General features: G+C 32.9%; 1 protein-coding gene across 1 annotated transcript in view; it reads right to left on the bottom strand.

Moving 5' to 3' along the window:
• Positions 1-22,782, bottom strand: part of EPG5 (ectopic P-granules 5 autophagy tethering factor) — a 140,343-nt gene that overhangs the window by 106,334 nt on the left and 11,227 nt on the right. The window contains exons 2-7 of the mRNA XM_051969688.1: positions 13,851-14,795; positions 11,999-12,242; positions 9,549-9,685; positions 8,325-8,432; positions 7,098-7,171; positions 1,418-1,523 (exon numbers count right to left, since the gene is read on the bottom strand). Coding sequence (XP_051825648.1) covers positions 1,418-1,523; positions 7,098-7,171; positions 8,325-8,432; positions 9,549-9,685; positions 11,999-12,242; positions 13,851-14,795 — 1,614 coding nt within the window. The remainder of the gene's footprint in view (positions 1-1,417; positions 1,524-7,097; positions 7,172-8,324; positions 8,433-9,548; positions 9,686-11,998; positions 12,243-13,850; positions 14,796-22,782) is intronic.

Below are 22,782 nucleotides of genomic sequence, written 5' to 3'. Positions count from 1 at the left end.
TCAGTTAAGGATCTTGCGAAAGGAATGCAAACTTTCACAGTTACAGTTTCAACTGAAGTTATAATATAAAGGATGTCAACTCTTAAAGTGAAAAATAGCTTCACTAAAATCCCAATTAGATGATAGTGGCAGTCCTACACGTACACACACACACGTCCAAAGTTCTACTGTCTGACAGTTAAAAGAGCTTAAACCAATCTAAATAGGCTATGCTTACATGGCAAATATAGATCAAAATCTTAATTTTTATCCAAAAAATATAAGTCAACAAGACTGACATCTTTAAAATAAAAAAAATTCCTAAAAGTAGCAGAAACTGATACAAAATGCAGATCTTGATAAACCCAATACATCAACTTCAACAAAGTAACAATACAATTGCACAAATAAATGCTTTAAACAACCACACACTGAATTTGCTTTAATTCTCCCAAAAAAGGCTTAAAAATTGAACTTCAGAGACTTCACTGGAAAGTATGGCAAATAGCAAATGACCCTTTCTTTTCTCATCCTTTAGTATATAAGGTTCTTAATAGTACCCTATCTCTGAGATTAAATTAACTAGGATGAAATCAGTAGAAAATGTTTCTATTTCAGAAATTTTACCATTCCATTATAATCTTTAAAACATCCATTTTGTATCAATTTCTGAAAAGCTTTCTTTTAAGGCTAACAAGGTTACTAAAACAAGCCATTTTGTGTTCCTTATCATCTATCACCATCACATTACGTCTACCATGTTTTAAAAGGAGGAACATATTAAAAAAAGGAAAAGAATGAGTCTTCCCCTTGTATTGCTCTTTTAAGTGTCTAATTACAATCATAAAACATCTCAAAACATTCAGAAATCTATAACTACTATGACCACAAATATAATGAGTGCAGCTCTGAAGTGATGAATGCTGCCCACTTCATACTTTTCAACTGATTAGAGAGATTACTTTGAAAATCCTTCTCTTAATCTTCGTGGCAAGATACTCCAGAAGACAGCGACTTTAAGTACTACTGTACCTTATCATTTGAAACTTCTCAAGTTAATTAGCTAAGGAAACTAAAAGACTAAGTTTAGGCTCTGACATAGAAAAACACAATGGGGACTGGAAAAGTAACTTCTCACCAAAAAACAAGACAACTTTCTATCTTCCAAATGTAATATCGCAAACTGTTATATTCATTACAAATTTATAACATTTAAGCAAAATCATGACATATTGTGGCTCATAATCATACCAATTTGTTTATATACAGGTCAAATTCTATCCCTCCAAAGCAAAGGAAAATATACCTGTATCATGATTAGCCTTTAAGGCAAAAGATCAATTCTGTCCTCTAACATTAAGCTGCATTATATTTAATTTTCTATGTTTACCCCTTCTCCCAAGGTTAATAAAAGCATTATGATTCTCAAGATAAGTACCTCTTCTCCTCCTTCATCTACTAATGTCCAGTTCCCTGACTCAGGCTCAGAGGAGGAAGGTTTCCATTCATTTGGCTTCATGTGGCACATAAACTCAGCTCGATTTCTAAAAAAGGTAGAAAAATCACATTAATATCAGAAGCAATGTTCATGGAAAAAAACAAACTAATTTAGGGTCTATTTTTTTCTCAAACTGAGATACAGTCAAATACAGAAGCATTATTTCAATTCTTAAAAAAGAAAATAGAAGAAAATTAGAAAAGTCCAAGTAAAATAAAACCTCATTAATTCAAACTAAAGTATAAGATTAGTAAGTATATTAACATAAGTTTGTCAAAGTCTGAATTGCAAAAGTTTTTTTTTTTAATAACTTACATTAGCATAATTCCTTACACAAACTTTGATTAAGTACCTACTATTTGCCAGCACTAGACTAGAGCTGGGGATACAAGTTTACAAGAAAACAAGAAAACAAAAAGTTTATGGAATAAGAGTCAAAACATTTTGAAGCATGTCTGCCTTCACCTTCCTTTGATCTACTCTCCTGGTTACCTGGAAATTTTAGCAGCAATCTGTTCTGATGTTTCTATTCCTTAACTACCTTGCCATCTATTTTGTCACTTGCTTTGTAACTCACTTATTCTTATATGAAATCAAAATCATGTCTCAAATGAAAGTGATTAATTAAACCGCTACTTGTTCTCTAAAAGCCTGTATCCCTTCTGAGACTCCAGCTATTCACAATTTAGAGAACAATACAGTAAAATTCTTTTAACATTACCAAACTATTCCAATGTTTTCTTCAGAGTGGCTTTCCCTCCCTGCTAACAGATATGACCTTTCTAGTTTATATCCCCATCACCTCGTATCAAGATCTTTGCAGCAGGGCTTTCTTTTAATAAAATATATATATATATATTTAAGTTGTTTCTTTTCAAAAAAAAATGTATTTATTTTCTTTCTCATTTTTTTTTTCGGTTTGATTTGCTTTTTCTTGTGTAGCAAGATAATTGTATAAATATGTATGTATATATTGGATTTAACATACATTTCTACCATGTTTAACATATACTAGACTATTTGCCATCTATGGGAGGGAGTGAGGGAAGAGGAAAAAAACTGGAATACAAGATTTTTCAAGGATTAATGTTGAAGAATTATTCATGCCTATGTTCTGAAAAATAAAAACTTTAATAAAAAATGTACTTAATTTATTAACTTCCTACATTTATTTTTATAATATTTTTATTTCCATTTTTCCTTCTTCCCTCTTCCTCCCCCTTCCCCAAGATAGCAAGCAATATGATACTGAATTATAAATGTACAATAATATTAAACATATTTCCATATTATTCAAGCTTTGAATGAAGAATCAGGACAAAAGGAAAAACCTTAATAAGAAAGAAAAAACAAATAAAATAAAAAGCATATGCTTCAATCTGCATTCAGAATCCATAAATATTTCTCTGTATGTGGATAGCATTTTCTAGCATGAGTCTTTTGGAATTATCTTGGATCACTGTTTTGCTAAGAAGAGTAAACAAACTCTATCAAAGTTGATCACCAGACAGTGTTGCTGATATTGTGTATAAAGTTTTCCTGGTTCTATTCACTTCACTCAGCATCAATTTATTCAGGTTTTTCTGAAGTCTGCTTGCTCATCATTTTCTTACAGAACAAGAGTATTCCATTACACAACTTGTTTAGCCATTCCCCAATTGATGGGCATCCCCCTAGATTTCCAATTCTTTGCCTACATTAAAAGAGCTGCTATAAACATTTTTGTACATGTAGGTCCCTTTCCATTTTTATGATGTTTTTGGGATACAGACCTAATAGCGGTATTGCTGGATCAAAATGTATGCATAGTTTTACAAATCTTTAGAAATAGTTCCAAATTGTTCTCCAGATTGATTGGATCAGTTCACAACTCTATCAACTAGGCATCAGTGTTCTAATTTTTCACATCTTCTCCAACATTTATAGTTTTCCTTTTCCATCTTATTAGCCAATCTGATAGGCATGCGGTGGCATCTCAGAGTTATTTTACTTTGTATTTCTCTAATCAATAATGATTTAGAGCATTTTTTTCAAGTGACTATAGACAGCTTTATTTTCTTTACCTGAAAACTCTGTGTTCATATCCTTTGGCCATTTATCAACTGGGGAATGACTAGAATTCTTATAAATTTGAGTCAGTTCTCTCTATATGTACATATATATGTTAATATTAGTTTTACTTGTTATATTTATAATATTAAAATAATATTAATGTTGATGTTAATATTTTATTATTAATATCATGTTATTATAATAATGATATTATATTTATACATATTAGAAATAAGGTCTTTCTCAGAAACACTGCAAAAATTGTTTCCCAGCTTTCTGTTTCCCTTCTAATCTTGTTTTCACTGGCTTTATTTGTACAAAACCTTTTTAATTTAACATAATCAAATTTATCCATCTTGTTATTTCATAATATTCTCTATCTCCTATTTGGTCATAAATTCATTCCTTCTCCATAGATCTGACAGGTAAACTATTTCTTCTTGTTCTCCTAATTTGCCTATAATTACCCTTTGTCTAAATCACATACCCAATTTGACCTCATCTTGATAAATTATATGAAAAATTGATCAATGCCTAGTTTCTGCCATGCTATTTTCCAGTTTTCCCAGTAGTTTTTCATCAAATAATGAGTTCTTACCCCAGAAGCTAGCGTCTGGATTTATCAAACCGATAAAGGTATTACACTGATCTGTCATTCTACCTCTTAGCCAGTACCAACTACTTTTGAGAACTGGAGCTTTATAATATTGTTTTAGATCTGGTGCAGCCCTTCCTTTGCATTTGCAAAGGATTACTTCCCTTAATATTCTTGACCTGTTGTTCTTCCAGATGAATTTTGTTATTATTTGTTTCAGCTCTATAAAATATTTTTTGACAGTTTGATTGGAATTGTACTAAATAAGTAAATTAATTTAGGTAGAATTATTGTTTTGAATTATACTAGCTCAGCCTCCCCATAAGCAACTGATATTTTTCCAATCACTTAGATATGACTTTGTGTGGAAAGTGTTTTATAAATAGTTTCTTCTGGGTTTGTCTTTAACAAGTAGGCTCACAAACATTTTATATTGTTTGTTATTTTAAATGGAATTTCTCTTTCTATATCTTGCAGTTTGGATTTGTTAGCAACATATTGGAATTATCTTTCCTGGATCTATTTTCCAAATCAACTTGGTTTTTTCAATAAGATATTTTATATTGTCTTTTCTTTTTTCATTCTTTTTATTTTGTTTGACTACTTCTTGATGTCTCATAGAATTATTAGCTTCCATGTACCCAATTCTAATTTTAAGATATGATTTTTTTCAGTTAATTTTTGTACCTCCTTTTCCAGTTGGTTAATTGTTTTAAGGAATTATCTTCTTTTGCTCAGAAAGAAAGAGAAGAAAGTAATGCAGTTTGAAGAAAAGGTTTCAAATAGGTGCTATAAAAGCAGGGCTTCTTAAACTTTTTCCATTTATGACCCTTTTTCATCTGAGAAAATTTTATGTGATCCCAGGTATAGAGAAAAATAAAATGGGCATACAAATAGAACACTTACTGATAATAAATCATAATTTCACAAGCCCTCCATTCAGTTACAAGACCCTGTATGGGATCTCAAACCACAGTTTAAGAAGCTGGGCTACAGAGGATGTGACAATCAGAGAGGAAAAAGATTATCGTGCGACAGTAAAGACCCAGCTGAGAATAATAATAAATTTGTAGGGAACCCATTTAGCAAAATCGTTTATCTTCTTCCAGTGGCATTCAGTATCATATGAACATCAGTATTAGAGGTAAAGAGAGAGGTATTCCAGGGCTGGAATTTGGCCTAGTATGACTAATGAAAGACCAAAGAGGCAAAGGATTCAAAAATAGAGATTACTGTACAACTGAACTGGTCAATTATGAGGTCAAGCCAGTAAAGAGAAGGAAGGAAGACCAAAACAAGAAAAAATTAATATTGAAAACAGAGGGCAAAAAGAATGGAGGTCATGGCAAGGAGCAAGAATTGGTTTAAGGAGAAATGAGGCAAGATAGAACAAATGTCAACTGTGATCAAAGAGAAAAATTTCAAAGTTTAAAATCATTAAAACTGTTATAGGTGATAGTGAGATCCAGGTTACAGCTATCCCTCTATATTGATTAAGTGGTATAAAGATGGAGATCAGTTTGAACACTGATGAAAATGTAAGGGCAGGATGTCCAAGAAGTTATCTGCTTACATACTGAAATCCCCAAGTATGAAAGCAAAGTTTGGAGTAAAAAGGAAATCCATGAGCCAATTACTGAACTCCCTAAAAAGAAAGGGAGAAAGATCTGATGATCATGACAAGGATTTCGTCTAAGTGATAAAAATGGATAGCGAGAAATTCAAATACCATCCCTTTGTCACAGGATGGTGAAAAAAAAATGCTCATTACTGGAAAAAATGGTCAGGATGAAAAGTCTTTTGGGAAGAGCTAAGTCTCCATTAGCACAATAAAATAGAAAGAATGTGAAATTAAAGATAAAGGATAAAAGTTTGTAAATGATAGACCAGGGATTCCAGCAGGAATAGGGAAATATTAGAAAACATGGAGGCTATGGAGTATGGAAGGATAGGATGGAAGCAGATAAAGATAAGAGTATGGGGAAAGACAGGAAGAAGAAAAGATATTATACTTCAAAGGACATTTGATTTTAGATCACAAAAATAAGGATAACAGAAGGTGGCAATCTACCTATCCCAGAATAGACAAAAACAAGTTAATTAGGACCTTGCCTGATGCTCTAAAGTCCTTCACTGACCAAGGTCTTTATGTGATGTATATCTGCCTCTGGTTCTCCAACGCTCCAGAACTCTAGTGGTAGAACTCTTGAGTCTTTGTAGTATAGGCCATCATTTACTTCTGAAATACTACTGTCTGTAGTTTACTACTGTCTTCCCGCTGACATAAAGTGTTTTGGAGATTCTCTAGTCCATCCTATTAATTCCATTTCCTGAACTCTGACTGTATTATTTGTGAATACTTTCAAAATTTGACACTTAATTGTTCTTGTCTCCCCAACTAAAATATAAGCTCCTTGAGGGCAGAGATCATGTCTTAGATTTCTTTTAGCTTTTCAAAGTGTCAAGCACAATGCTGAACATCTCATAGCTAACTCTGACATAGCTGGTACTTACTTAAAATTCATCTTCTACAATCTTTTTTACACAAATCACCGGTATTCTATGCTAAGCAAACTTAGCTACCCCCATTTTAAAGTATTTCACATTCCAAATTATGAGTCTATCTCACTTTAAACAGTCAAAAAATATACAAATTTAGCTTTACACAAACAATAAAAAAAATTATATTTTAACAAAGATTATAATAAGAATTTTTGAAATATCAGGTTCCCTGATGATGAGGAAAGTTGGATCGCAAACAGACAGAATTTCTAGGACCCGAGGAAAGGTAATCTATTACTAGTAATCAGCTATAAGATTCACTTGAGCTCAAATCTAAAGGAAAATCAGTAAAGTTAACTTATTGGAACTCCCACAGCTCCTTTAGCAGCTTCCTCTGACGTCTTTTAAAAGGCAAGTGTTCAAATATGGGGCAGATTTTTAAAATGCAGAACAAACCTCTTTCACACTTACTTGACAGGAGACATAAGCAAGGCAAGGGACTGCATAAAGTGAAATACCCCTGATGAATTATTCAACACTTTGATCTGAAATCAGAAAAAGGGGAAAAAAGGATTAGAGAAGACCAACAACCTGTGTTATTTAATATCAGCTCATTAGTATTATGACTAGGAGCAAAGAGTTTTTAAAGAAGACTAAGCAGATCCAAGGCAATCCCAAAAGTCTTTGGGTAGAAAACACCATCTGTATCCAGAAAAAGAACTATGGAGATTGAATGCAAATCAACATGTGTTGTGTTCACTTCTTTTTGTTTTTGTTTTTTCCCTATCCCACGGTTTTTCCTTTTTGTTCTGATTTGTTCTAATTTTTCTCTCCCAACATGATTTATAAAGCGATTTGCATTAAAAATAAATAAATAAAACTAGACTAAGCAGGAAATACATGAAAAAAAGGCAGCCTCCAGAAGTTATGTGACAACATTTTTGCTCAGTTGCATTTGGGATTTAGAAGAGAACTAATAGCCCCATATTAATTATCTATATAACAAAAGGGTAGGGGGATTAAAAAAGAGAGGACAGCATTGGTCATTTAAATCAGAGGTTATCAACAAAAAATAAATTTTTTTTCAGGCAAGAGGTTTATTAAACCCACAAAAAACTTGGAATGATTTAAAATTTGGCATGCTTTTATTTTACTCCCCAATCTCTCTCTGCTAAAAGAGCTAATAAAAAATGAAATGAGATAAAGAGTAACAAAACAAGGATAGAGATATAAAGAGTATGGATAATCCACCAAGTGAATCATCAACTCCTGGGTAGATGAAAGTTGACTATACATATTCATAACCCATCATAATTAATTAAATAGCACTAACTTGGTCTTTAAGTCTCATTATACTTTCCAGAAGGTGGGGTGGGATATAAAAACCTAAGAAAGTCAGGTTGAGCACTACTGAATAAGCATCTGCTACGATTCAGTGAACAGGGATTTTGCAGAATTAAATTCCAATGAACTTGTTCCAAGCTAGAAACCACTGAACTCCAGCAATTCTATTATTATTTCATCTCTATTGAGCCCAACAAACTCATAAATATATTCAGTGTTTTAATTCTTAGTTTAATATTTTTCAAGGTAAACTTTTTGCTATTCTTTCTTATAAGTGCCTGAGAAAAATTTTTACCAGAAAAATATTTGTACACTGTACCATCTGCTATGAGAAAGTCACCGGATCATATATACCTGAATGAAAGGAACAGCCCATTTACTAACACCAGCCGGACATCGAAGAATATGGTTTAAAAGGAATAGATGATCACCAGGGCAGCCTGCTCTCTGTAACACTGATACCTGAACAATATAAAAGATAAATAATCTAACTATTCAAAAAAAATGAAAGAAACATTTATTGTGAGGATGAAGCCCAATTATAACTGTTGAATCTTATCAAGTCAAGACACTAACACAGATTACAGAAATTGAAATCAGACAATTTGGCTTAAGACCCCACCTCTGCTACTTACTATCTAAATAATTGTGGGCAGCTTACTAAGTATCTCTCTTAAGTACCAATTTATTCATCCATAAAATAAAAGGATTCCACTAGAAGATCTCTAAGAGGCTTTCCAGTCTTAAATCATACAATGATGTGATTTATTATATATTAAGTGAATGCACATAAGTCAGCTCCCAAAAGATACATGTCCCATATCACAACATTGCAATGGAAACTAAACAAAAACAATCTTACAATGTTTGGCTTTCTACAAATTTGAGTCAATGTGAGCCTACAAATCTTGAGAGGTAATAAATAACATCAAAAACAGATTCTCCAAATAGATCTAATTTTGATTGCCTTATGAGTACAAATCCCTGAAGTTTCTGGCCATATGTGATAAAATGAAAAATAGAAATTAAGAATAGATGAGCTATCTAGTCTTTTGTCATTCTGAACATGCTGTATCTGGAAGATAGCTCTAAATATATAAGAAATCTAATGAAGGCCAAGACATTCTCTTTGATAGATGGGAATTGCCAGTCTATTGGTTCTTTTTTTTTTTTTTTTAAGTATCTTACATGCCCTTCCTTTCTTCTTTTTCAAAAAACTAGCATTCTTATCAGTAAGATCACTAGAAGCTAATTAACAATATATTTTTCTGAAGTTTTATATTGATATATATATATATATTTTTAAATGACTTTCTAGGCTTTAAATTTGATAGAGTATCACCCAGCATTACATTCCTTTCTAAGAATGTTCAAAGATCAAAATGAGAGTATATTAAGAAAAGGCCTTGTTTTCCTTAATCACAAAAATAAGTAACGCTAATAACAATAACAAAAAAAAGATACAGCAGAGGACAATTTATCAGAAGCAGTCATTGAGCGAAACTGGACAAAAATAAGAGGAGTTATTTCAGAACAGGAGGGAGAGGTAGAAAGTACTACTGGCCATTAACCCCTTACCAGTTTCTGCAGCCAAAGAAGAACATCATTGTAGAATTGCATATCTTCTATAACTCTTCGGGTGAACATAAATAAAACGCTAATACACTCCTTCAGGTGACACAAATCAGAGGGAAGACTTTCTGCCTGTTTAGAAACTATAAATTAAAAGAAAAGACTGAATAAATCCTCCACAGATGGTTTTTCATAGCATCCTGAAGTTCTGACTAAATTCTGAAATTTTAAAAAGTCTAAGGAAAAATATTGTTATTCCAAAATATTTTGCATTTTTAACGTGCCAATTCAAAAATGGTTTTTATACTTAAGAAAAATACATTAAATCAATGAAAAAATGAACTTTAAAATACTGAGTATTCATCAGAAAAGATTTTTAAATAAACTTTAATTTCGACATCTCTGGACCTCAATTTCCTCTAATCCTAAATAAAAGATGGTTGAACTAGAGACAACAAAACAAAAACCATTAATACCTACCATATACGAAAGACTGATGAACATAAAAAGAAAATAAGAAAATAATGCCCTCAAAGAGACTGCAATTCACTCAGGGAGACAAGACATATACACAAATAACAAGAATACAAAAAAAATAACAATTATCAGACTTCTACATTAACAAAATTAAGCCAGAAGTAGTGCAAAGGATACTTTAAGTATATAAAAGAAGTTTTCAAATATTATAAACAAAATATTCAAATAAAAATTATATTCAAATATTTTAAATATAAAATTCAAATATAAAAAAATATAAAAAAATAAACATTATAAACTTGTAGGATCAGAGAAGGATTAATAGAAGAAATGGCCCATAACTTGCACCTTCAGGGATAGGCAGGATTAAACAAGCAGAAATGGAAATAACAGCTTTCCAAGTATAGAGAAGAAGGTAACCAAAGACTGAAAGAGAAAAATATAGGATATATTCTGGGACACAAGTCTAGTTTGGCTAAAACATGGAGTACATGCCAGATTAGTATGGTCTAACATAAGGATTCAAAAAGTTGAGGCAATATTATGAAGTGTCTTAAACATAAGTTTAAGTTTTCATCTTATCTAATAATCAATAAGATTTTTAAAAATAAAAATAATGGCATTAGACTTCCATATTAGCAAGACTAATCTAGCAATAGTGTATATATATTGGATGGGGGAGAAGAAAAATTAGAAGTAAAGGGCATAGTTCAGAAACTTTCATTAGTTGAGGCAAAAGGTAATTAGAGCTTAAATTATAGTGGAAAGGAAGAAAGGACTGATTATAACAATAATAAGATTGGAGGGAAGATCAAATCAAAAAGGGAGGAATCAAAGGTGACCCAATTCAATTAAAGAAGCATTTATTAAATTCCCACCCTGTACTGAGCACTATTAGGTGCTGAGGAGACAAAGACAAAAAAGCAAGAACATACTTGCCCTCAAGAGATTTTCCTAAGGGGAAAACAACACGTACAAAGTCAAAATAAATACAAAGCAATTTGGGGGAGAGCAATTAACAACTAAAAGAATCAGAAAAGGCCTCTTGCAGAAAGTGGACTTGGCCTTATCCTTAAAAGAAGATATTCTAAGAGTAGTGCAAAAGAGGCACAGTGTTTCTGTACAAACATAGAAGAAGATGGAATGTTGGGAATGGTGAGTATAAAGTAGGTCAGATAAGAGTCTAGAGAAAAAACAATATGAGGTCAAATTGGAAAGATAGGTGGAAGCCAGAATGTGAAGAAATTTAGATCCCAAAAAGAGGAATTTTTATTCTCTCTTAGAGGCAAAACAAAGTCACTGAACTTTCTTGATCAGAGAATGACAGGTCAAACCTGTGGTTTCAGAGATTATTTGGCAGCTGTGTGGATAATAGATTAGAAAGAAAAGAGAGTAGAAGCAAGGAGATCAATTAGAAAGCTACTGCAATAGTCCAGTCAGAAGATGAAGGACAGAACTAAATCCAAAAAAAAACCCAACAAGTCTATGTTTCTGTGATTCTATTTATATTAACCTTATCATCTACCATCAGCTACTTTCTGAAAAGTCACAACAGTATATAACACTCAAGTCATATAATATATAATCAAGCTGGGAAATCTGAAAAAAAAAAAACAGATCAAACAGAAAAATGATCAATGAAAAATGACTAGAGTTTTATTAGACGATGGGTTCAAAAGATGGACTATCCATAGCAAAACCACACAAAAATTAGGGTAGCCAAGATATAATGGTGATTTAGAAATGGCTTTTCTAAAGACACAAAAAACATCAAACACAAAAAAAAATAAACAGAATACTGTTCCATAAAAAGATCATTAGATACCTCTTCCTTCAAAGAGAACATCAGAACACATTTTAGCTACAGATAAAAACATTACATTTTAATATCAATTCATCTTAAAATTTAAAGTTATTGCTAAATTTCTATTTCATTGTAGATCATAAGAAAAGGAGAAATTTCAATTATCATATAATACCTTGACCTTGCTGATGAACAGACAAAGATCTCACAACAGCTGGACTACTGAGCAAAGCAAAAATATAGGACTCTACTTGTAAGCGGGAGAGCACTGATGTATAAGAATGCAGAGCCAGAGTCTGATGTAAATGCTCAGATTTTGCTTCAAATGCCTTCTTTAGCTCTCCCAGGGCACTCTCATTCATCTCCACTCTCTGGTAGCGATGATACCCTGTAACTTTCACCTGGTCTGCACAAATACCCTGAAGGAGAAAAAAATGATAAAATATAAATCCAGTTATCCAAAAATCTTGGTATCAACCAAGAAACATTTATTAAAATCCCTATTAAGTGTCTGGCATGATGCTAAGAACTATAGTCCAGATAAAAGTACAGGATATCTTGGCCTCTAGGTACTTATGATATAGTAAAGAATATAAAAATAACAAAGAAAATGAGCAGAAACAATACAAAATGCCAGGTGGTGTGGTATAAACAAGTATTACGACTGAAATCCTCAGAAAACACAGATAACAAGAATAACTGAAAACAATTTTCCACCATCCTTCTTTTTCTTTATCCTCACAGGATAAACCCACCTTTGAAAGAAGACTTCATGAGGCAGGTAGGTGGTACAGTGGATAGAGCACAGGCCCTGGAATGAGGAAGACCTGAATTCAAATCTGCCCTCAGACACTTAACATTTACTAGCTGTGTGACCTTGGGCAAGTCGCTCCAATTGCCTCACAAAAAAAAAAACAAACAAATAAACAAAAAGAGGGAAGATTTCACTTCCTACTTTGCAACTTTACCAATGAAAACAAGGCCATTCCTTACTAATTCCCTTGATCTACCTTCCTCTCAAGGTCAAAAATTCCTCTTTACCTTTGCCCCTATCTCCAAATAAATGTCTGGCCCTTTCCAAGGCTAATCCTTCGACCTGGGGCCCTATCATTATGCTATGCTCAGAAATACTCTTTTTGGCCTTCCCAATTCATCCTCACCAATGTGTCTTTCTCTTCTACCTACAAATATACTCAAGGATCCCTTTACTTTGAAAAAGTATTTGATTGACCATGCTGTCATTTGTAGTTTCTGTCCCATTTCAAAGTTTGTATTTGCTGCCCTCCATTTGCTTCACACTCCATTCTTCCTTACCCCTCTGTGATCTATTCAAATACCCATTATTCTAATGAAATGTCTCTCTTGGAAGTCATCAATGACCTTCTTGTTGCTAAATCCAAAGGTTATTTTCTCTAATCACATTAACCTAAGTATTTTCTGCCTTATGTGACAGTGACCTTGAAACTTTTTTCTTCCATTGACATCTTTAAAAATACCTTAGTTTTCTTTCTATCTTTCTAGATATTCCATTTATGTCTCCTTTGCTATCTTCCCTTCCTTTACCACCCCCTAAATATGAATTTTCCTCAATGTTCAGTCCTGAGAAAATTAATATTCTCTTTCTATTCTTACACATTATCAACTGTCACTTGTAAATTTATAAATTTACAAAATTATATTATAGTTTTTTCCTAAAACAAAATAAAAATACTAAGCAATCAGTATGAAGCTATACTTTTAGAAGTTACATTCTCAATTTTGCATATAAAATCAAAAATTTCAAAAACAAAATTCAAAAAACTACTGTGGTACCTAAACCTTTAAGACAGGAAGAAAAATTAAAAGCTTTGACTATTGTCCAGAATTATCTATCTCTTTGGGGGGGGAAGAAGGGGGAGGGACTTGGATTCAAAAGGAAAAACACTTAGAAGAATAAGACTTCAAACCAAAATAACAATCCAAGTAAAGCATCTATATTCCCAAAATGCCAACTTCAAAAAAGCTGTAGAGAACTTTAGTCATCATACCTGTACAGTCATTTGCTCTTCCTTAAATTGCCATAATCGGCTTTTGATATTTTGACAATCAGATGTTAAGGTAAGCAGTTCAGCCTCAGCCAGCAACAGCTGTTTCCTGCATCGTGAATAATTCAAAAGCAACTCATAAAATTCATGATGGTCCTGATGAGCCATACTGTCAAATTCTTCTAAATATGACTCAACATTTTCTAACCAGGAACAAGGTTCAAAAATTTTCAGTTGTTCCTTAGTAAATGGTACCATTTCTGATTCAGAAGGGATTTCAGGGTATAGTCGTTCATTCCGTAAGAGTGGTTTTACTGCCATTAAAGCTGGCCTTTCTCCAGAAAATTCAGCCGGTAATTCAGGATAAAGTTTTTTCAATCTAGGTGGCTGAAAGACTTCTTTGGCTTCATAACAACTCTGTAAGTTCACATTATATAGCACCTCTGAAGAAAGATCAACAGATTGTCTATAATCTTGTCTATTTTCAGTTCCTTTGTCCTGTAAATGTTCTGCTACCTGCTGACTATAAGGACTAGATTGGAATGTAGTTTGTGACAATCTACACTGTGTTAAAGTATTATCAGCTCTTTGTGTAACCCCCTCAGAGTCTTCTGCTTTGGTGCTCACATCTTCCTCAGGGCTGCACTTTGGCTTAGTTTCTTCACTGAGTTGATGTTCCTTGATCTCTTCCCCTTCTATTACAGTTTCTAGATTAGGTGTTTGGGATCCTTCAATGTCTAAAGTTAAAGAAGTGAGTGAGACATCAAACATTTCCTCCACAGTTTGTAAATCACCAATATCCTGCAACTGAACCTCAGTAAATGTTTCAGGACACACTGGTAGGACTTCCCTTGCTGAGGAAGGTATTTTCTGCTCTTTACAAGTTTCAGGAAGATCTACCTCATCAAATTCTTCTTTTTCAAAAGCTTCTCTATGTTTCTTCTTTTCCTAAAACAAAACAAAAAACATTAAATAATCAGTAATAAGCAATACTTTAGTAGTCATTTTTCTTACTATTTTATATAAAGCATAAAATGTAAAAGATGACTTCTATTTAAGAAAAAACTAAAAATCTTTTTAGCAGGCAGCATGTTACATAGTCTATAATCTTACTAATTTGATTATTACATTGATTTAAAAAAATTAACAAGTAGGGACTGTTAGGTGGTGCAGTGGATAGAGCACTAGCCCTGAAGTCAGGAAGATCTGAGTTCAAATAGTATTTGCATAATAAATGCAAACTGAATGTGTGAGATTTGAAAAATTATTTTAAAATACCATTTTTTTGGCAGGGGTGAATATTGAAAGTTATCTTTGCATGCATTTTGAAAATAAAAATATTTTTAAAATTTTAAATACCCTCTTTACAAAAATATAAGCTAGGAAGACATAGAGAAAGTATACATCAGAGAAACCAAATTGAATAAATAATGAAAAATAACTGAAAAAAACTATTGAAAAGCTAGTTGGTGTAGTAGATAGAGTACTAACCCTGAAGGCAGGAGGACCCTCATGAGTTACAAACCTGGCCTCCGACACTTGACATTCCTGGCTGTGTGACCCTGGGCAAGACACTTTAATTGTCTCAGAAAAAAAAAAAAAAAAAAAAAAGACTGAACATTTCTCCCTCAAATTATTCTAAATTTTAAAACTTAGAATGAACTAATAAAAAATATTCATCAAAATGTAGGGTTGTTCAAAGCATTTAAGGTTGTTCAATAGCAAGTCTCTAACAGAACACTTTCAGTCTCACTAAAATGACTCATTATATTACATAAAACATAATCTTAAACAGTTTAATATTAAAATGAAGAAAAACTATTTTAGAAAAAGCTAATTTCCATTAATATTTTAAGACTTCTTCAAACTTTTTATTTGCATTTATTTGCATAAATAACATCCAACAATGATATAAATTGTCCAAAATCACAAAAAGAACAAACCACAAAGCTAAGATTTGAATTTGAGTCCTTTAGCAACAAAGTTAACACCTTTTCCCATTGTATTGAACCATCTTCTATGGCCCATACTGTATAACATACATCATACACTTAAATGAATGGGCTGTTTTTCAAAGGAATAGCTCACAGATTTTATACACAAGATTTCAAACATGCATTCTGATACACATATAACTAAATATAAAAAAATTAACTGAGAAAAATTGTTTTATATATAATTTGAAGGAAATTTTTCACCAGCTTCATGAAATAGAGAAGAAAATGCTAAATATCTTGTGTGAAAATAAAACAACTTTTTAAATTATAGCTAGCATTTAAATAGCACATGTTTTCAGAGACTTTTTCAAATTACTGATTGGTTTTGCTGAATTTTTTCTTTTTCTTTTTTTTTCTTTAAAAATATTGTTTGCTGTTATATGTGCTCTTTCACTGAGATTGAAGGAAGCATCCTGGAAGAAATTTTGATGATGTAAAAAGAAAATTAATAAAATTTTATTTTTATAAAAGGAAAATTACTTATGTAAAGAACAAAAATCAATAATTATAAGAATTATTTCATTCTCTGTATTTGTATCCCTAGTAAATTGACTGGACTGTAATTGTTTCCTAATAGTGCTTATTAACAAACCATTTAAAAAATTTTTAACAGCTAAATTTCTTTTTTTGTCCCTCTTTCCTATGGTATGGAGGAAAGAATAGTCAATTAGAACATCTGTTAGCTGTGTGATCCTGAGCAAGTCATTTTAACTCTTTGAATCTGTAATATATGAACTCACAACTCTCAGAGATGCTGTGAGGGAAATGTTTCATAAAACTTAAAGAGCAATCAATATAAATGTAAGCTATTATTACAGGACAACATGTTCTCATTCTTCTCTTCCTCAGGATCACATGGGTTCAATATCACCCAGTATCACACAGCAGTTCTCAAAATATTTTGGTCTCAAAAACCTTTTTACTCTTAAAAATCATCAAGGACCCTAAAAAGCTTTTGTTTATATGGGTTACACGTTGATATTTACCTTGCTACAAATAAAAATGTCTTAGAATTATTACAGTAATAATTTAAACCTCATGGATTCCCTAAACAGAGTTTCCAAAATGTTGATGAAAACTGTATTCATTTGTTGACTGAGTGATATATTTTACCACAAAAAAGTTCCCATTAAATGTTATATGTCACAACTGTGTTTTAAGGCTTTATATTGCTTTCACGGAGAAATAAAATGTTTTGTTACCTGCTAATTTCACAGCTCAGAGCAGGAAGATAACAATACACATTAGGTTTATTCCTAAATCTGGTTTTAAAGGTAAACCTAATTTAGTCCTTGTAGGGTGTCAGCTAAGTATCGAGAGCTCTTCCTTCTCCTTGACAAGGCAAACCCCTCTCTCTAGAAGCACCTCCGTTCCACGTCTCTTACTGTTATTCCAAAACTTGTCCTCATTTTCTTCCCCTCTCTCAGCTTGAATTCCTTTCTAGCTACTGACTCCTTCCCAGATACCTACAAAGAAACCCTAACTTAAAGGGACCCACACTTTGATCAAAAGATCTGAATAAATAATTCTGAAAAGTACAAACTAGTAACCACCATATGAAAGAAGGCTCAAAAAAACAATCATGAGAGATATCAAAACAACCCTGACACCTCACATCCAACTAACTGGTAAAGATGATAAAGGGAATGGTAGGGTACAGGAGCTAAACTCAAAAAATATCAGGGTTCTGTACAAGTGTTGCAAGGTGTCTCAAAAGATTTTGTAGGCTTAGACTAAATCCAAATCAAGACACAAAGGTTTTATTACTATGTCATTGACTGGGAGACAAAGTTCCAAAAAGGAGTTAAGGAAGAAGTGGAAGATTGGTAAGTGATTTTACATGAGAGAAATAACCTCGGGGACTGGCATCTATAGCTTGACCTCCTAACTATATAGGTAACTGTGGGGATTCATTAAGGGCCCACTGTAACAAAGGCCGACTTAAATTCAAAAAGACCCTTTCTGGTCAATGCCTATCTCTACAGCCCTCGTCACCACAAAGGATTTGGTCTTTTGCTGGGATTTTATTCACCCCATCAAGAGTTGCAGAGGTTGTGGGGAAATAGGCAAATTAGTGTCCTATTTGTGGAGCCAGGAATTAGCATAAGCATTTTGGAATGTAAGTTGGAAATATAGAAATAAAGTCCCTATTGCCCAGAAGTTCCACTGTTTGGCATAAACCCCAAAGCAGTTCAATGATAAAAAGTAAGTCTTCATATATGGCAAAATATTTTTGTAGTAGTGCTTTTTATGGTAGAAAAAACTGGAAACAAAAGTATATGTTCATAGACTAGGAAATGGCTAAATAGTAGAAGATAAATGTAATAGAATATTACTTTCCTGTAAGAAACAATGAATGTGATGAATGCAAAACATAGGAAGCCTTATATGAACTAATAGAGAGTGAAAAGTGAAGAAAGCAGAACCAAGAATAATTTATAATGTGACTACAGCAAAGCAAAAGCAATGAAACCGATGTGGTTCTAATGTGGTGCAGCCTTTAGGAAGGATATAGTAAGATATAGTAATAATTTCCAAAGCAACTTGGCCTTGGAAATGATGTTAGGAATGATTTATTTCTTTCCATTGTTTATCTTATTGATGCTCATTAGTATCAATAATGAGGTGCCTAAAGTTAATATAGATGCAGAATAAAACTGGATGCCCACCACTTGACTTAGTGCCTAAAAACACACACCTGCAAAGTTCCCCCATAAGTTCTGCCCAGGGAACTGTGGGTACTGCCCTTGCACACAAAGAACCCTCCCCTCCTCAACTCCACTTCTAAGCCACAAAGCTAGCATTATCAGTGACATGAAGCACTTAGTTTCTCTTAATTCCCCCTCTAAAAAACCTTCTTGCTCTTGGTTCTTTGTTAACTTCTTTTGGAACTTAGCCTGCTGTTAATACTTAAATAAACTTTGCCTCTTAACCTGGAAATGATTTGAGCTTGCTTTCTCTTAGCCGAGTTTTATTTGGGTGGGAGAACAAAGAGGGTTAATTTGTATTGAAAAATTTTGCACTTTCCCAAGACTCCTGATGCAACAGAACCCGCAGATAGGAATAGAAAAACAAAAGGTACTGAGCAAGAACAGAATAAGGATGGGGTTCTCTATGATCCCTAAGATAGTTACACTATAAGCCTTATCTGGAAAAGGAATGTTCTTTTGGCTACTTGTGCAAGGTTATGATAATAAATGAAAACACATTTCTGGGCAAAACTCTGGGGACCATTTGGGGACCTGTCTCATCAAAAACACTACCAAAAAACAATCAAAAAATTAACTGAGAAAAATTGTTTTATATATAATTTGAAGGAAATTTTTCACCAGCTTCATGAAATAGAGAAGAAAATGCTAAATATCTTGTGTGAAAATAAAACAACTTTTTAAATTATAGCTAGCATTTAAATAGCACATGTTTTCAGAGACTTTTTCAAATTACTGATTGGTTTTGCTGAATTTTTTCTTTTTCTTTTTTTTTCTTTAAAAATATTGTTTGCTGTTATATGTGCTCTTTTACTGAGATTGAAGGAAGCATCCTGGAAGAAATTTTGATGATGTAAAAAGAAAATTAATAAAATTTTATTTTTATAAAAGGAAAATTACTTGTGTAAAGAACAAAAATCAATAATTATAAGAATTATTTCATTCTCTGTATTTGTATCCCTAGTAAATTGACTGGACTGTAATTGTTTCCTAATAGTGCTTATTAACAAACCATTTAAAAAATTTTTAACAGCTAAATTTCTTTTTTTGTCCCTCTTTCCTATGGTATGGAGGAAAGAATAGTCAATTAGAACATCTGTTAGCTGTGTGATCCTGAGCAAGTCATTTTAACTCTTTGAATCTGTAATATATGAACTCACAACTCTCAGAGATGCTGTGAGGGAAATGTTTCATAAAACTTAAAGAGCAATCAATATAAATGTAAGCTATTATTACAGGACAACATGTTCTCATTCTTCTCTTCCTCAGGATCACATGGGTTCAATATCACCCAGTATCACACAGCAGTTCTCAAAATATTTTGGTCTCAAAAACCTTTTTACTCTTAAAAATCATCAAGGACCCTAAAAAGCTTTTGTTTATATGGGTTACACGTTGATATTTACCTTGCTACAAATAAAAATGTCTTAGAATTATTACAGTAATAATTTAAACCTCATGGATTCCCTAAACAGAGTTTCCAAAATGTTGATGAAAACTGTATTCATTTGTTGACTGAGTGATATATTTTACCACAAAAAAGTTCCCATTAAATGTTATATGTCACAACTGTGTTTTAAGGCTTTATATTGCTTTCACGGAGAAATAAAATGTTTTGTTACCTGCTAATTTCACAGCTCAGAGCAGGAAGATAACAATACACATTAGGTTTATTCCTAAATCTGGTTTTAAAGGTAAACCTAATTTAGTCCTTGTAGGGTGTCAGCTAAGTATCGAGAGCTCTTCCTTCTCCTTGACAAGGCAAACCCCTCTCTCTAGAAGCACCTCCGTTCCACATCTCTTACTGTTATTCCAAAACTTGTCCTCATTTTCTTCCCCTCTCTCAGCTTGAATTCCTTTCTAGCTACTGACTCCTTCCCAGATACCTACAAAGAAACCCTAACTTAAAGGGACCCACACTTTGATCAAAAGATCTGAATAAATAATTCTGAAAAGTACAAACTAGTAACCACCATATGAAAGAAGGCTCAAAAAAACAATCATGAGAGATATCAAAACAACCCTGACACTTCACATCCAACTAACTGGTAAAGATGATAAAGGGAATGGTAGGGTATAGGAGCTAAACTCAAAAAATATCAGGGTTCTGTACAAGTGTTGCAAGGTGTCTCAAAAGATTTTGTAGGCTTAGACTAAATCCAAATCAAGACACAAAGGTTTTATTACTATGTCATTGACTGGGAGACAAAGTTCCAAAAAGGAGTTAAGGAAGAAGTGGAAGATTGGTAAGTGATTTTACATGAGAGAAATAACCTCTGGGACTGGCATCTATAGCTTGACCTCCTAACTATATAGGTAACTGTGGGGATTCATTAAGGGCCCACTGTAACAAAGGCCTACTTAAATTCAAAAAGACCCTTTCTGGTCAATGCCTATCTCTACAGCCCTCGTCACCACTAAAGATTTGGTCTTTTGCTGGGATTTTATTCACCCCATCAAGAGTTGCAGAGGTTGTGGGGAAATAGGCAAATTAGTGTCCTATTTGTGGAGCCAGGAATTAGCATAAGCATTTTGGAATGTAAGTTGGAAATATAGAAATAAAGTCCCTATTGCCCAGAAGTTCCACTGTTTGGCATAAACCCCAAAGCAGTTCAATGATAAAAAGTAAGTCTCCATATATGGCAAAATATTTTTGTAGTAGTGCTTTTTATGGTAGAAAAAACTGGAAACAAAAGTATATGTTCATAGACTAGGAAATGGCTAAATAGTAGAAGATAAATGTAATAGAATATTACTTTCCTGTAAGAAACAATGAATGTGATGAATGCAAAACATAGGAAGCCTTATATGAACTAATAAAGAGTGAAAAGTGAAGAAAGCAGAACCAAGAATAATTTATAATGTGACTACAGCAAAGCAAAAGCAATGAAACCGATGTGGTTCTAATGTGGTGCAGCCTTTAGGAAGGATATAGTAAGATATAGTAATAATTTCCAAAGCAACTTGGCCTTGGAAATGATGTTAGGAATGATTTATTTCTTTCCATTGTTTATCTTATTGATGCTCATTAGTATCAATAATGAGGTGCCTAAAGTTAATATAGATGCAGAATAAAACTGGATGCCCACCACTTGACTTAATGCCTAAAAACACACACCTGCAAAGTTCCCCCATAAGTTCTGCCCAGGGAACTGTGGGTACTGCCCTTGCACACAAAGAACCCTCCCCTCCTCAACTCCACTTCTAAGCCACAAAGCTAGCATTATCAATGACATGAAGCACTTAGTTTCTCTTAATTCCCCCTCTAAAAAACCTTCTTGCTCTTGGTTCTTTGTTAACTTCTTTTGGAACTTAGCCTGCTGTTAATACTTAAATAAACTTTGCCTCTTAACCTGGAAATGATTTGAGCTTGCTTTCTCTTAGCCGAGTTTTATTTGGGTGGGAGAACAAAGAGGGTTAATTTGTATTGAAAAATTTTGCACTTTCCCAAGACTCCTGATGCAACAGAACCCGCAGATAGGAATAGAAAAACAAAAGGTACTGAGCAAGAACAGAATAAGGATGGGGTTCTCTATGATCCCTAAGATAGTTACACTATAAGCCTTATCTGGAAAAGGAATGTTCTTTTGGCTACTTGTGCAAGGTTATGATAATAAATGAAAACACATTTCTGGGCAAAACTCTGGGGACCATTTGGGGACCTGTCTCATCAAAAACACTACCAAAAAACAATCAAAAAATTTAACAAAATTATAAAGAACAAATATAACTTTTCCCATTCCTCTGCAGAAGTGGGATCACAGATAAAATAGACTACATATATTTTCATATTTGTTCAGTTATAGTTTTTCCTTTTTCTTCTTTGTTTTTGTTTTTAAATTATTATATGAAATGGCTCTCTGCAAAAGAGCTGGGAAAGATATAAAAGAAAATTTGGATAAGATAAAAAACAGAAGATAGCAACAAAATTTATTTCTTTTAAAAAAAAAAAACCCTCCCCAAAGATTTTTTTTTACTTGATATCACAATCACCACCTTCCTCAACTATCCCATTATCTTTCCTCCTCTTAATGGTTAAACTCCTTTAGAACACTATCTATGCTTCTATAGCATCAACATAATCTACAATGCTGACATTACTACAAAGGTATCTCCACTCTCCTCTACTTGGCTTTAAAAACTTTCTGGATTTGGATCTTATAGTCCAATCCAATCTGCTCATGACAAAATTATCACAAATCTCTTAAATGCTAAATCCATTAGTCTTTT

This window comes from Antechinus flavipes, chromosome 1 (genome assembly GCF_016432865.1).
Source record: "Antechinus flavipes isolate AdamAnt ecotype Samford, QLD, Australia chromosome 1, AdamAnt_v2, whole genome shotgun sequence".
In the NCBI taxonomy this organism is placed as follows: domain Eukaryota; kingdom Metazoa; phylum Chordata; class Mammalia; order Dasyuromorphia; family Dasyuridae; genus Antechinus; species Antechinus flavipes.
The sequence above is the reverse complement of the archived record's forward strand: the minus strand, read 5'-3'. Positions and strand labels throughout refer to the sequence as shown.